Below are 14,530 nucleotides of genomic sequence, written 5' to 3'. Positions count from 1 at the left end.
CAGAGGCAGAGGCAGAGGCAGAGGCAGAGGCAGAGGCAGAGGCAGAGGCATCTCTGCAAGTTCAAGGCCAGCCTGGTCTACAGAGTGAGTTCCAGAATAGCCAGGGCTACACAGAGAAATCCTATCTGGGGTTAGGGGAGGAGGGGATGACCTCATCCGGCTTACCATGAGTTTATAAGATGCCTACTATGAGCCACACTCACTGCCCCACAAGACAAAGAGCCAAAACAAACTGATCTGAACAGGATGATCTGGGCTGGCACCAACAGGGATAGACACCCAGTTAGCTGTCCTAGGGTATGAGGGGCTGACCTGCCCCTCCCACTGAGGACCACGTGTCCTGTGGCAGCTGGGTAGGTCACCTCTCCTGCTCCTTCCCACATCCATACTCTGGTTAACACTGTGAGAGAATGCACTGTTTTTCTTTGATCTGCCTTCAAACACTCAGTGACATGTCCCAAGTCCCAGATACGTGTTGTCCTAAAAAACCAAAACTCACACCCCTGACATCAAGCTGACGGCTGAGAATTTGAGTGACAACTGCCCCTGGTGACACATATACATGAGACTGTGAGTGGGCTAGTGGGCATGGGGTACACATACACACGCCCCTGGGTTGTGGACGGGCGGGTACATGCACAAGTGCATGATTCTTGGGTTGTATATATGCCAGGCAGTCATGAGGGCATATGCATTTTCTTGATGTGTGTGGCTGAATGCATGTGGACCTGACCCCATCAGCTGGCTCTGCAACCTCACGTCCCAGTTTCTGGTGTACAGACCCAGGCTTGACACTTATCTCCTGGCCGGTAACTCCCTCCACGTGTACACAGGCTCTGGCACAGACAAGGAGGGTGAGCCAAGGTGAGAGGGGAAGATGCTCCGTTCTGACACAGATGGGTCCAGTCAGCCGTCACCTCTGATCCCCTATTTGTGTCTCCTCTGTTCCCTTGTTTATGCCTGGCCGTCGCACTGCTATCCGCAGGGAGACCTTGGAAGGCCTTGGTCTGGTGGAATTATTTATATGAACGCTAATGTCACAACTGCTATTAGTTCTGCCCAAGTTCAATCGCTAGCTCATCACATGACTGCTTTAATGCTTGTCCCCACCAGGCCCTTCATCCATGGCCATGGGACTTTGTCTACCAGGTTTGCTTGAGTCCCTGTGGCAGCTCATCAGATATTCATAGGATACCATGGCTGCTTCAGAGGCAAGGTGACATTGACCTGTGCCACATAGGCAGATCTGATAGGGACGTCCCAGATGGTTCAGAGGAGAGGGCCTGGGCATGGCAGGCTAGGACACAGGCAAGACTCTGGACCTTCCTGAGGCTACTTGGAACCCAGAAAGCAAAGCAGTCCATCCTCCCCATAGCTCCCCAAGTCATGTGCTTTGGGGACTGGGAGTTGGCCGGGGACTTGTCCTTGTGGCACCTGTCTGCAGAGAAGCAAGTCCCTGACCGCTCGCTTCAATCGCAAGACAGTGTCGGGCACCGGACGTGGGGCAATAAAAGGGGTGGGAGAGATGACCCGCGTCCCACCAGAGCTCAGAGAGACTGGGCAGGCGGACTCAAGGGACTTCTGTGCACTCTCCGTGCCACCGGGTGGGTCTCAGTCTGTGGGGGTGGAGAGGGAGCAGTCCCGGATCTCAAGGAGTCCAAGGACGACAGGTTCTAGCTCTTGGGCATCACAGGACATCACTGGACCCTGAGGAAGAGCTGAGAATGGGTGGGGGGCCCTGGGGTGGCAGTGGCCCCTGGCCAAAAGCCAAAAAGAGGGGTGGAGGAAGGTGCTGGGTAGTTTCCACATGCATGGGCAAGAGTCCTTGGTCCGGTCTGGCAGCTGGAAATGATGGAATGTCTTCCTTCGGGAGATTAGACGCGGCTCATTAGGGGAAGGCCTATTCCATCGCTCCAGCGTGGCGAGTCTAGATGAATGGAGGCAGTCTATGGTTTTAGAGCTTTATTAGAAAACAGAGAGAGGGAGAAACGGTAGAGAAGTAGAGGCCAGCCTTGGCCACGTGGAGAGAGAAGGGAGGGGGAGGAGGAGGGGGAGGAGGACAAGGGCTGGAGAGAGACAGGAGAGAGAGGAGGGGTCAAGCAGCCCCTTATAGTGGGCTGGCCTACCTTGTTGTTACCAGGTAACTATGGGGAGGAGCATACCTGGCTATTGCCAGGTAACGGTGGGGGTGGAGTCTGGACAGCCTACATGACTGATGGCCAGAGAATCACAGAGCTGGGTCCTCGTGTGTCTGGGAGCATGGCAAACGGACCTCCTGTCCCTTGCAGATTAATCTGCTGGGTCTCCGGGCTTTAAACCTAGCTCAACCAGGAAACAGGCTGCCTTTCACGGTCCCCACAAGACAGGGACACAAACCTCATGAGCAACACAGCTCCTGCCCAGAGAAGCATCTGGACACTTAGGGTGGGCACCATTTGGGAGGCCCTTGAAGGGTGAGAATCAGCAAGGAAAGCTGCAAGTGGGTTCCAGCCTTTGAGCCTCTAGTCCTGGCTGCAGGGTCGGGAGGGTGGCCTGGGGTTGGGAGGGCAGCAACTGTAAAGGTTCAGGGGAGCCACAGGCCCTGAAGGCAGAAATCTATGCAGCGGGTGGCTAGGCAGAGCCAAGGCCCCAGTATAGAGCAAGGCCTTGATTTCTCAAGTGGGTGAGTGGTCCGGTGTGCTCTGTGGAATGGGGACCGTGGCAGCCTGGGAGCTGTGCGGGTGGGTGGTGCTCATGCAGAGAACTAAAGGCAAGGACAGTGGCCGCAGCCGCGTGTGAGGGCTTGATGCTACAGGAAGAGTCCTGTGGCAGCACAGTGATCCTGTGAGTTTGCACAATTCCTACCTTTGCTCTAGGGCACATAAGACCGAAGGTGGCTCTCCCAGTCACCAGAGATGTGGTTACAAGAGATGGCAGAGCCAGAAAGTAGCCCTAGGCAGAGTGGCTGGCCTTGAGGACTCAGCCCACAAGTCTGGCTGACCCTGACCCTCTAGGCCATCGGGATCCCCTGCTCCTGCCCTGCAGGCTGGCACCAGGACTAACAACAGGCAGCAAGGAGCCACTGAAGTTGCTGAGTGCCCAGGCCATTGAGGAGGCCCTCCAGTCCCGCTGTCCCTTGCTCAGCGTGCCCTTGCCCTGCCTGCTGAGTCCTGCGGATGGGAAAACAGATCCGTTCTTGGCGGTGGGGTCTCATCTGTCTCACCGAGGTCTGCTTCTCTTCATATGCCCTTCTTCCTCCCCTCCCAGCCTCGCCAAATTCAGGGTTTAAAAATAACCCTGGGTTCTTAGAGCAGCAGTCCCCGGCTGACCCACAGAGAGGGTGGGCCGTGGCGGTGCGTGCCGACCACCGTCCTGAACGCTGTCAAACCTCAGTCACTCTCTTTTTTTTTTTTTTTTTTTTTTTTTTTTTAAAGATTTATTTATTTATTATATGCAAGTACACTGTAGCTGTCTTCAGACACTCCAGAAGAGGGAGTCAGATCTTGTTACGGATGGTTGTGAGCCACCATGTGGTTGCTGGGATTTGAACTCAGGACCTTTGGAAGAGCAGTCGGGTGCTCTTACCTGCTGAGCCATCTCACCAGCCCCTCAGTCACTCTCAAATGCCCAGGTCCTACTGTAGGTGGCAGAGCTACCATCTTAGGCAGTTGACCTTTTTTTTTTTTTTTTTTCTTTCAAAGTGCCGGAACATACAGGGAGAAATCTCAGATGAGCCTACGCCTGCCTTGTGCTCCCCAGGGGGCCTCTCCAGCCTCCACACGCTGTTTTGGCGCTTGGAGGTACAATGCTCTTTGCTTCTTGTCTCGGGGCGGAGTGGCTGTGTGAGATCAGGCAGTTCACGCCCCCTCTCTGAGCCTTTTCTTCCTCTCTGATGAACTGCTCTGTGGGTCTTGGGTTAGTGTGGACCTTAGCCAAGGTGATATAGTTGTGTACAGAGTACAGCATGTTCCGCCATGACCCAGCCAGCATAAGGCAGCCACCTCTAGGGTTGTCACAGTCCCCAGAGGCAGGACAGACCTCTTTCAGTCCCTGTCCCTCTCCAGTGCAGAGAAACCCAGCAAATGTCACTTTCTGCGTGTCCCAGATCGGGGCACCTAACTGTGGTGCTCTCTCCCGACCAGGGATGATGACAATCCTGGTCAATACTCTGAGGCTGCACCCAGAGGAAGGGTGAGCACTCAGTTGAACCATGAAGCTGAAAACCACTGAGACCTTTGAAGGCTGGCTCACGGTCAGACTCAGTCACAGGGTCCCTTACTATGGGCAGGACCTGATGGTCCACAGGCTGACGTGTACACAGCTGGGCCTGAGGATGGCATCACGCCACTGTCAAAAGCCTGGGATACTTGAGGGTAAGTTTCAGAGGCAGCCAGTGGCATGCATTCTACAGAAGGCTTCACAGGCTGTGGATGCTCTTCCACTATGGGAGGGAGAGTGTGGGCTAAGTCCATTTCGCCTCCTATCTCAGTGACCAGCAGGAGGAGGCAAGCCTAGCAGGGGAGTAATTGGTGTCAGGAAAAGATGGGGGTCTCATGGGTGTGGATTGAAGGGCAAGTTGAAAGAAGGGCAGATTTCCTGGAGAGGGCTGTACTTCTGTTTGTCCAAGATAGCAGGATCTAGATTCCCACCAGTGTGAACAACAGCCCCAACATCAGACTGGAAACTGACCAGAGAGCTGAGGCGGCTTCTTCTTCTTTGTTCTTTTTGTTTGTTTGTTTTGTTTTGTTTTGTTTTTCGAGACAGGGTTTCTCTGTGTAGCCCTGGCTGTCCTGGAACTCACTCTGTAGACCAGGCTGGCTTGGAACTCAGAAATCTGCCTGCCTCTGCCTCCCAAGTGCTGGGATTAAAGGCGTGCGCCACGACCGCCCGGCTGAGGCGGCTGCTTCTTGCTCAAGCCCAGCAGCTCTTAGATTCAGAGCCCTCTAACCTCCTCCTCCATACAGAGTGGGGGCAGCCCCACCTCTCAGGGCCTCTCAAGCCAGGAGGAGGGGCTGGGCATCTGGAGACCCAGACAGCCTCTGGAGGCCTCCTCCCCTTCCTTGCCTGAGTCTATAGGGTAAGGAGCCCTGAAGGATGTGGGCATCTCAGAGGCGCTTTTTCCTCGTGGTGCATTTTTCAGAGCTGACCCTGTGGGTTTCCACATGGAAATCCTTTCCTAAATGTTCTCAAAAGCCTTAATCTCCGTACTTCCTCCCAGGAGGGCCAGGGGCGGGAGGCCAAGCACAGAGCAATTAAGCAGCTTAGGGCTCTAGAGGAAATGGAAAGGCAAGTAGGGTACAGAGGAGTCCTTCCCAGGGCTAGAGGAGTCCTCCCTGGGGCTACAGGATCCATGCCACCAACAGGACTCAGTGCTGAGCTTTGGTGACATTTGTATGATAGTCAAGCTTGCTCTCTCCCTTGGACAAATTAAACTGCCCAAGATCAGCACATGTCCCTAGAGGGACACACACACACACACACACACACACACACACACCTCAAGGCTACTGAGAGAAGTGGGGCTCATCACATCTATGCCTGGCCTAGAGCTAGTTGTCACCCTCTGGATCCTCCCAATGTCCATCAGCCAACCCTGGCTCTCTGATGTCAATGGAAGCAGAGTACAGTGCTCCCTTGGTGACCAGGTGTCCCCTCTGTGACCAGGTGTGAGCTGAGAGAGGGGCACTTCTCTGTTGCCTGAGCATGGCCCTTCCCATGCCGAACTGTTTTATTGGAAGTGCACCTGGATATTGTCCCAGACTGCCCTTGCTATGGAGACACTGGAACCCTGTGAAGGGGCTGTGGTCTGCCCCGAAGGTAGCAGGGACCTAGGGGAGGGGGGCATAATACAGCCAAGCTGGTGAGAGGCACAAAGTCTCCTACCTATGCATCACGTAGCTTGCGGTCACCAAGTTCTGGGTCTCTATTTCTATAGATGTGACTGTTCTGGGTACTTTCCCTGAGTGACAGTGAGCTAGGTCACTCATGTTTATATTTCTGGGTCTGTCGTATTTCCACAAACACAATGACTGGCAGATTCTTCCATAGGGTAGATTGTTTCAGAGTCCCCTTTTCTGTCACTTATGCAGTACCGAGACCTGAACCCAGGACCTTCCCCATGCCAGCCAAGCACTCTACCACTGACCTACATCCCCAGCTCGTTGTCTCCCTTTTTAAGGCTGAGTAATATTCTGCTGCGTGTATACATGTAGTTTGTTTATCCCCTCTTGTCTGTGGAGACTTGGGTTATTTTAGCTGCTGTAAACAAAAGCTGCGGTTATGGGGCTGTGGGTACAACGGTGGAGCCTCTGCGGTGGTTGGAGTCTCCCGGTGTAAGTGTTGTGGCTTCTGCTCTGGGACACACACCATCAGGAAAAGCTTCCTTCCCCACTGCTTGCTTTCTAGTTCGTTGGCTGCTGTCCCTGGTGCCTAGAAGGGTAGCCAGGCGTGTACTTGCAGAAAGGTACATGGAAGTCACTCTTAGAGATGGAGCAGGAAGGCAGACTCCCTAGCCCTGAGATGGCAGGGGTAGAGGACTTGTCACCGTCCCCCCCCCCCTGGACACTTTGGATGGATGGTGATTTCACCACCTGAGCCACCGGCATCCTTTGATTAAGTCTCATTTTGCCGTGAAAAGTGAAGGGGGTGCCGGGGGGAAGGTCACTCATTCCAGAGAGGAAATTGGATGGAGGTGTTTGTTATCCTCCATTCACCCGCCCTGGCTCCCACAAGCTCCTGCTGGCTGCTGCCTGTCTGCCGTCCCTCCTCTGCGGGTAACAAAGCAAATGTGGGGAGACAGTGGCTGAGACTCTCTGTCTTACACAGGCAGCGCCGGACGGGTCAATGCCAGCCGGATGATGACCAGTTGTGGCCAGCGGTCCCGGAACGTGCTCGCGGTCTTCTCCCTGTTGTTTCCTGCAGGTAAAACTTCTGTTGGGCTCGGGGGGCTTGTGGGAGAGTGTGGGGGGGTGTCCCTTCCAGGGTAGGGCTGCTGCTGGGGCTCTGCACGCCAACAGGGCAAGGGTCAGATGATGTTTTCCAGCCCTGAGATGAGCTGAGGTCCTTTGGATACTGTGCGGGGGGGGGGGGGCAGTGGGGTTGCCAGGAGCCTGCAATTCACGTTTGCTCCTCTAGTTCTCAGCCACAAGCTCTTGGTACTTGGGCTGACCCTGCATGCAAGCTTGGACTCAGAGAAGCCAGACCTCCAAGCTTCCAAACCAGAGCTGAGCCAAGCCCAGAGACAACCCAGCACGGCCAGCCAGGACCTCGGCAGAGCCTGGCCCTTCACAAAGGCTCTCATGGCACTGTCTGTCTGTCTGTCTGTCTGTCTCACTCCTCCATCTCTGTACCTTTCTGTTACTTTGTATATTTTTCCAAGTCTCTGTGCATCTCTCTTATGTTTCTTTCATATATCTCGTCCATATGTCTCAGCATGTCTCTCTGTCTCTTTCTGTCTGTTGTGTGTGGCTCTGTCTCTCCTCTCTGCCCCTCCCCACACTGTGGCCAAGCCATGGCTTAGGACTGGTGGCTTCCTTCCCTCGTCCTTTGCTTGGGATGTAGCTTGGAGGGAGATTGCAATAGGACTCCCAGGAGAGCAGAATAAAGGCCAAGCTGAGACAAGAGTCTGGGGCCATCACCTCCCCAGCTCTTCCTACGTGATGGGGACCCTAGTCCTGACCTCCCCAGCTCTTTCCCATGTTAAGGCGGGCCCATGGAGGGGTGGCCTGACAGCCCCTGCTATATGCTGTGTCTTTCCAGCTCTTCCCCGTGTGGTAGAGGGCCCAGGTTCTCATTGTTCTGGGTGTGAGGACCCAGTCACCTCTTATTACCACTGGGGACAGGGACTCAGAGGAGGCACGTGGGTGGTGGTCACACAGCTGAACAAGAGCTGACTCGGCCTGGGCCACCAGAGCTGGGGTTCATCAAGTGCTGGAGACAGCGAACCTACACCCACAGGTGTTCAGAGCTCCTTGGAGCCCCACCACAGGGATTCCAATCCTTCTCCAAAGAGGGGAAGCAGCAAGGGAGACGTTCAATCCTGGACCCCAGCTCAGGGCTCCTCTGTCCCTGGAGAAGCAGCAGGGTCTCCTGGTCACTGGCTCACGACTAAGGCCTGCTATGGGGGTGTGAATTGGGTCCTGGGCAGGACCTGCCAGTCTCACCCCTATGTCCACAATTGCCTCTGCCAAGGCCTGACGGCCCCCTGCTATTGACTGTGTCTCATAGTCAAGAGGCCAGTCCCAGAGCCAAGCTTGGTCTTTCTGCTAGCACCTGAGGTGTGTCCAGTGTTCCTAGGTGCCCATGCTGAGCACACAGAGCCAAGGTAGGGCTTCAAGTCACACAAGAGTCATGGGATGTGACTGCTGTCCTCTGCCTCTCAGAGGTGTGCGGTTGCTTTGGGGCAGTGGTCCCCAGCCCAAGCCCCAGGGAATGGGTTTACCAGAATAGAACATGTCCCATGCTCCCTACCCGAGAGCTTTGTGCTATGTAGAGCTTCCGTTCTGACTAAGCATGCTTGGTGGGTCAAGGCTCTGAGCCTCTCTTATCTCTTCTGTGTGATGGGAGTAGATGGGACTTGGTGGTACGTCTCCCTGGGGCACCACACCAAATGGTCTCTGTGTCCCTGAATAGGCTCTTCTCAAGATCAGGGGTGCACTGGAGGCTGGAGAGCCACTATCGCCCCACTATGTGCACAGAAGGAGGAGCTGTCCTTCAGGGAAGGGCCTTCGGAGCCAGCCTAGGCTCCAGCTCTCAGGGTGTCCTCCCCCTCCCCCACCAGCTGGCCTGCTGGGGTCCCCTGTGGTGGCTCTGTGTGGGCTGCAATCTAATAACCTCTCAGCCGACAGAGCTTCTTGTGGGAGCCCTAAGAAGCCAGGGCCTTTGTGCCTGCGATTTGCCTGTGCCAAGAAGCCCCTTTTCAGTGATACAAATTAGATACAGCGAGCCCTTTATGAAGATACTAATTAAGCCCGAGACAGCCGCTCTGCTTTTCCATTGTTGCTTTGTTCGAATTCGGTCCTGTTTATCGCTATCAGCTCATCCTGCTTTTCGGGGCGGCAGAGAAGACTGAATAGGGGCCTCGGTCTGTGGGCCAGGAAGAGAGGATCGTGGGCCAGCACAGCCATCTCACTGTATGTCTGGCCCAGAGTGTCTGGCCCTTGCTCAGGTCTAGGAGAACAGCTTCTATATGGAGTTACTACTTTCAATATAGGTGGAGCCTACCCAGGTCACGCACTCCTTTGTAGCCTGACACCCAGGAAAGCCTGACTCACAACCTACCTGCTCTGTGTGTGTGTGTGTGTGTGTGTGTGTGTGTGGGTGGGGGGGAGAGAGAGAGAGAGAGAGAGAGAGAGCTTGCAGGAGCTGGCTTTGATTCCGGTGCCATCACCACTGACTGGCTCCTGGCAGGTCTTTTAGGCTTCTCGGGCTCAGTTTCTCCACCTTCAAAGTGATATCACAAGCCTGCTAGAGCATGGATCATGTGGATTTAGTGAGGACACCCGCCCCCCCCCAACACAGAATAGGTCCCTAATCACTATGGGCTGAGATGCTGATGATCCACCTACAGGTGAGCTTCAAGGAGCCCCAAGGATCATTCAGCCTGAGCCATCAGGCCGTTGTGTCAGAGCTGGGAATCAGAGAGGGCCAGGAGGCTTTGGGGCAGAAGTGAGGCTCTTTCTGGACCCTGAAGAATTCCTGGGGAGGGAGGGGTCAGTAGGACCCTGGAGCAGGCTGCCAGTCGCTCCTGCTCAGCACCCGTGAGCTGCCGAGGGGACCCCGGCAAACCTAGTGTCTCTATATTCCAGTCCTGTCCGCACATTTCCGGGTCTGTGAGCCTTACACGGACCACAAAGGCCGCTACCACTTTGGCTTCCACTGCCCTCGGCTCTCGGACAACAAAACCTTCGTCCTCTGCTGTCACCATAACAACACCGTCTTCAAATACTGCTGCAACGAGACGGAATTCCAGGCGGTCATGCAGGCAAACCTCACAGCCGGCCCCGAGGGCTACATGCACAAGTGAGTACCAACACCACCCCTCACCTCCGTACTGCTCTGACCACTGCCCACCACTGCCCTGGGGATGCTCCAGACAGCACATGCAAGGAGGCAGTCCTAGAAGGAGCTTTGCAAAGACTTGAGGCAACCTGGGTTCCTGGCCTGACTGCTCTCTGAGCTTTTACAGTTCCCATCTGAGAAATGGGCATAGGGCGCCCACCTGATGGTACCTGCTGCAGAATTTGAGTGGGGGTCGTGTCTGTGAAGCATGCAATTCCCCAAAACTGTTGGATGGTTTCATTCAATAATATTGGTAATAGCATTGATGCTGAGATCGATCCTTTGGAGGTAGTGAAAACACATCGAGGTCAGGTCTCCAAGAGGAATTTGCTGGCTGTACTGCTTGGAGCATGTTGGGTCAAAGTGGTACACACTTCTATTTGAACGGAGTTGACCCTCCTTTACTGTGTTGGGGATCGGGTTTCATTGCATTTCTTGTGTGCTGGCTGTTGATGTGGTTTTGCCGGTTTCTTTTCCTACTACATTTTTTTGGTGTTTTTTTTATTTTTTAGCAAGAAATCGTATATGAAGAAAACACTATACAAGTATTTTCCAGTGCGACTTTCACTTTAAGGTGCTTTTTACACATGCTCAGCAGTCTGGTGAGCACAGGATACCCATTTTTTTTTTTTTTTAATGGCGTCTAATGTTTGCCCTTTTGAGAAAGGCTTTTCCTTCTAAGAGCATTGAAGAATTCTCCTGTCTTCTATTTCATGTTTCCAATTTAGCTTCCGAGTCACTTATCTGTTGTTTGGGTCCGACTTATTTTAATGTAAATATTCCAACAAAAACTGGATTTTATTGTCTTTTGCATACAAAAAAATGTCTTAGTTTCTTTTCCCATTACTCAGATAAGATCCCCTGACTAGAGCAAGCTAAGGAAGAAGGGCTCACAGTTCCTCGGAACACAGTCCATCATGACAGATTCAACATGGCAGCAGGCAGGGGAAGCCTGGCAGGAAGAGAAGGAAGCTGGTTGGCCAATTGTACCTGGGAAGCAGGGAGTGAAGAGGAACGGGGTCCAAGTTATAAGGACTCAAGGCCATCCAGCCCCTGGTGACTCACTTCTTCCAGCAAGGCTCCCTGTCCTAATGGTTCCACACAGCTGTCCCTAACAGTGCCACCATCTGGAGGCCAGTGTCTGAGCACTCAAGCCTGTGAGCAACATCCCACCTTCCAAGACCAACAAAGCCCCCACGCTCCTGCTGAACTGTCTGCCGGCGTGACACTCACGCTCACCCTGTGCTATAATGTGCCACACATGAACCCCCAGGGTGCCACATGTGAACCCCAGGGCAGAGTGCCATAGCTCTCTAGCCTTTACTGGTCCATGTCAAATGCTAGTGTTACACTGTGTGAGCCACTCACTCCCAGTCTGACTTCATGTTTCTGGGGTTTAATTGTCCCAGGCTCTTTCGACCCTGAGTTTTAGAACTTGCTTATGTGAGTCTCCTGCTCTGTGGGCCCTATCAGAACAAAACCAATTAGTCCGATTGGTGTCCTCTACTGCAGTTAGCTTCACATAAGGATCAACTTTTGGCGATATCGTTTCTTTTTCAGTTTTTGGTGTTGACTGTTTCCATTCAAGAACGCACACCCTGTTTATCCATTGATTCAAATTCACTAGGCAAGTGTTCCACCACTGAGCTATCCCCAGTCCTTCGGATTTTCTTTTGTAATGCTTTTGGTTTTCTATGTAGGGAAGACGTGGGTGACGTCCGCGTTTGTTTCTAGCTTGCTCTTTTCAATGCTGCTCTCAGAAATAGCCTCTCTTCCTTTTACCCTCCTGACTATGGATGATCAGAAATTAGGAATTCTGTCCTCAGTTTTTGTAACACTTTTTCCATCGATTCTCTTTTGTTTCCAGTTATGTCACTGGGAAGAAATAACCCCATATTCCCCTTCCTTGCTCGTGAGGCAGGAGCTCACAGGGTGACCCTGAACTTGTGAACTTGCGTGCAGCCTCCCGAGTCCTGACGCCAGCCTTACTTTCACAGTTTCTGGTTTTTGGTTAGCTGTTGGTTCGTTTGGTTTTTCCAGAAGGGGTTTTCTCTGAGCAGCCTTGGCTGTCCTGGAACTCTCTCTGTAGGTCAGGCTGGCCTTGAACTCACAGAGATCCACATGCCCCTGCCTCTCCAGTGCTGAGCTTAAAGGCACACCCCACCACCAACCGGCTTTTTGTTGTTCTTGGTTCTATTTGCTTTTCGGTTGGTTGGTTGGTTGGTTGGTTTTCCTTTTCCAGCCGCATAGGCTAGTGTCTCTAAAACATGCCCACAGTCAGGCATTCTTATTCTTGCTGACATTATGGGAGGCTTCAACTCTTTCCCTGAGGGTTGAAGGGTTTCCCACGGTAGGAACAATGGACTGAACAGGAATATTATGGAGTGGCTCTTGAGAAGGTTTGTGGCGGTGCCGGGAGTAACAGGGCTGAGGAGCTGGGTCTTTAGCTCCGTCTGCCTCTGGAGTTTGAGACTTTGCTACCAGACTCTGCTCACTCTGGAGAAGGTGCCTCTTTCCTTTGGGTGGGCAGGAGATGCAGGCTCTCTGACTATCATCCGAACCTCTCCTCCTCCCACCACGGCCAGCTCCTGAGAGCTCCTTTCTCAGCTGCACGGTGCTTCCCCCTGAATATCCTGCCATCTGCTTGGGCCTCTGAATAATCCTGTGTGTGAAGTGGCTCAGCAAGCCCTGTCCATCATAGCAGGGGCTGGAACCAAGCCTGGAATTTGGCCTAAGCCTTTTGTGAGACCACAGGCTGTTTCCATGGTTGGGGGGGGGGGGGGAAGGATAGTGCCAGGACTGGGGTTGGGACTCAGCGTGCTACAGGTGCCCTGTGAAAGCCAGGCAGAGGCTGGGCCCCACAACTTAGACTTCCTCGAGGTCTGGCACCTGGGGTCTGGGAGCCTCCCTTAGAATCCCACAGGTTTCTATAATCTGCTCCCACAGGGTCTCCCACAAAGCAGGCACAGGGGCCTGGCTGTTGCTGCTGGCTGCCAATACCCAGGGCCTTCCCCCAGAGGGAGTGGGAACCGTGATGCTCTTAAGCTTAGCTTGAGTTTTTAATCCTTGGCTTTCAGAAACCCTTGAGGCATCCATGAGTCTCTGTGCTGTCTGTCCTGCTGTGTTGGTCACAGGGACTCCCAGCCACAGCTGGTTTGACACAGGGGAACAGTGGGAATCACAGACATCTTAGGGCTCTGGAAACCCCCTTAGAAACTCTGGAGAGTCCTTCTGGCAGAGACAGATCTTAGGGGGAGGCTCAGGTGGGGATTACACACAAGGCACTCTGATGTTAGGGTCTGGTCCTTCTTCACTGTGAGATCACCCGGACCTGGGCGGGACTATTCCAGTCTTACCTGCCAGATGTAAGACACATCCCACACCCACCCTGCTGACACCAGTGTCCCTTGACAGATGTGGGGCCTGCTGACCTAGGGCATCTTAGGATGAGGACCCTGGGGACCTAATCAGTCCACAAACGCCAGAATGTGGAATTGGGAGGGAATCAAGCCACACAGAGGGGCAGAGCCCTCTGTCCGGTTTCCAGGCTCAGGGGCTTTGTGGAGAGGACCCAGGCCCAGGAACCTGTAGCAAAGGTTGGCTTCCAGGTGGACTCAGTTATAGAAGGGTGACAAGAGGTGAATCTTAGGGAGTCAGAAGTCGAGATGACAGCCTAAAACATGGCCAAAGAAGGTCATTGTCACTGTAGGGTAGACTCACAGTATAGAGACAATTTGTGGATTCACTACCATTTAGGGCCTTTGCCATACTAAAGTCACAGCCACCCTGAGTCTCCATCAGCCTCAGACTGTCTGAGAGGGAGGAGGGAGGGACCAAAAAACGCGTGGATGAGGTGCCTTGTCCTAGACCCCAGCAGGTGGGCAAGAGTTGAGGCTGGGGACACAGACACCCTTGATCTGTCATTCAGCCACAGGACAGGAAGCTGGGCCTTGTCTGAAGCCAGGGAAGCGGCCCCATCTCCAATGAGGCTGGAGATCCAGAATCTCAGGCCCCGCCCAATGGTTCCAGCCAGTGTGACCCCCCCCAGAGGGGCCGTTCCCAGTGCAGGTTCCTCCTCCTCCACCGCAGTGAGTCAGCAGGAGGAGTCAGCCAGGCTGGTGACCTGGCCTTATTTATTTGTGTGTTTTGGATGAACAGAGTGTTGTGTGGCGATTCCGGCTGCCTGGCAGAAAGGCAAACCACTGAACGAGAAGGAGGCTGCCTTGCCAATTCCACCACCACAGCAAGATGCCTGCTTCCAGCCGAGCAGGCAGCCAGGGGCCAAATGAGGGCCAGCCAGGCACCCTACACCCCTTCCAGACTGGCCCTGTCCCTGACAAGTCAGGGGGACCTTTGCTCAGAACCCCAGGAGAAAGCAATCAGCTCTCTCTGTGTGTCTCTCTGTCTCTCTGTGTCTCTATCTCTCTTGTGCTTGCATGCATTCTCTCTCTCTCTCTCTCTCTCTCTCTCTCTCTCTCTCTCTCTCTCTCTC

General features: G+C 53.8%; 1 protein-coding gene across 2 annotated transcripts in view; it reads left to right on the top strand.

Annotated features, from left to right (window-relative positions):
* Shisal1 (shisa like 1) overlaps window positions 1-14,530 on the top strand; it is a 64,678-nt gene that overhangs the window by 19,583 nt on the left and 30,565 nt on the right. For both annotated transcript variants that reach the window (XM_029547753.1, XM_021217216.2), the window contains exons 2-3: window positions 6,805-6,900; window positions 9,786-9,999. In XM_029547753.1, coding sequence (XP_029403613.1) covers window positions 6,834-6,900; window positions 9,786-9,999 — 281 coding nt within the window. In that variant the 5' untranslated portion in view covers window positions 6,805-6,833. The remainder of the gene's footprint in view (window positions 1-6,804; window positions 6,901-9,785; window positions 10,000-14,530) is intronic.

The sequence above is a fragment of the Mus pahari genome, chromosome 17 (assembly GCF_900095145.1).
Source record: "Mus pahari chromosome 17, PAHARI_EIJ_v1.1, whole genome shotgun sequence".
Classification (NCBI taxonomy): domain Eukaryota; kingdom Metazoa; phylum Chordata; class Mammalia; order Rodentia; family Muridae; genus Mus; species Mus pahari.
The sequence above is the reverse complement of the archived record's forward strand: the minus strand, read 5'-3'. Positions and strand labels throughout refer to the sequence as shown.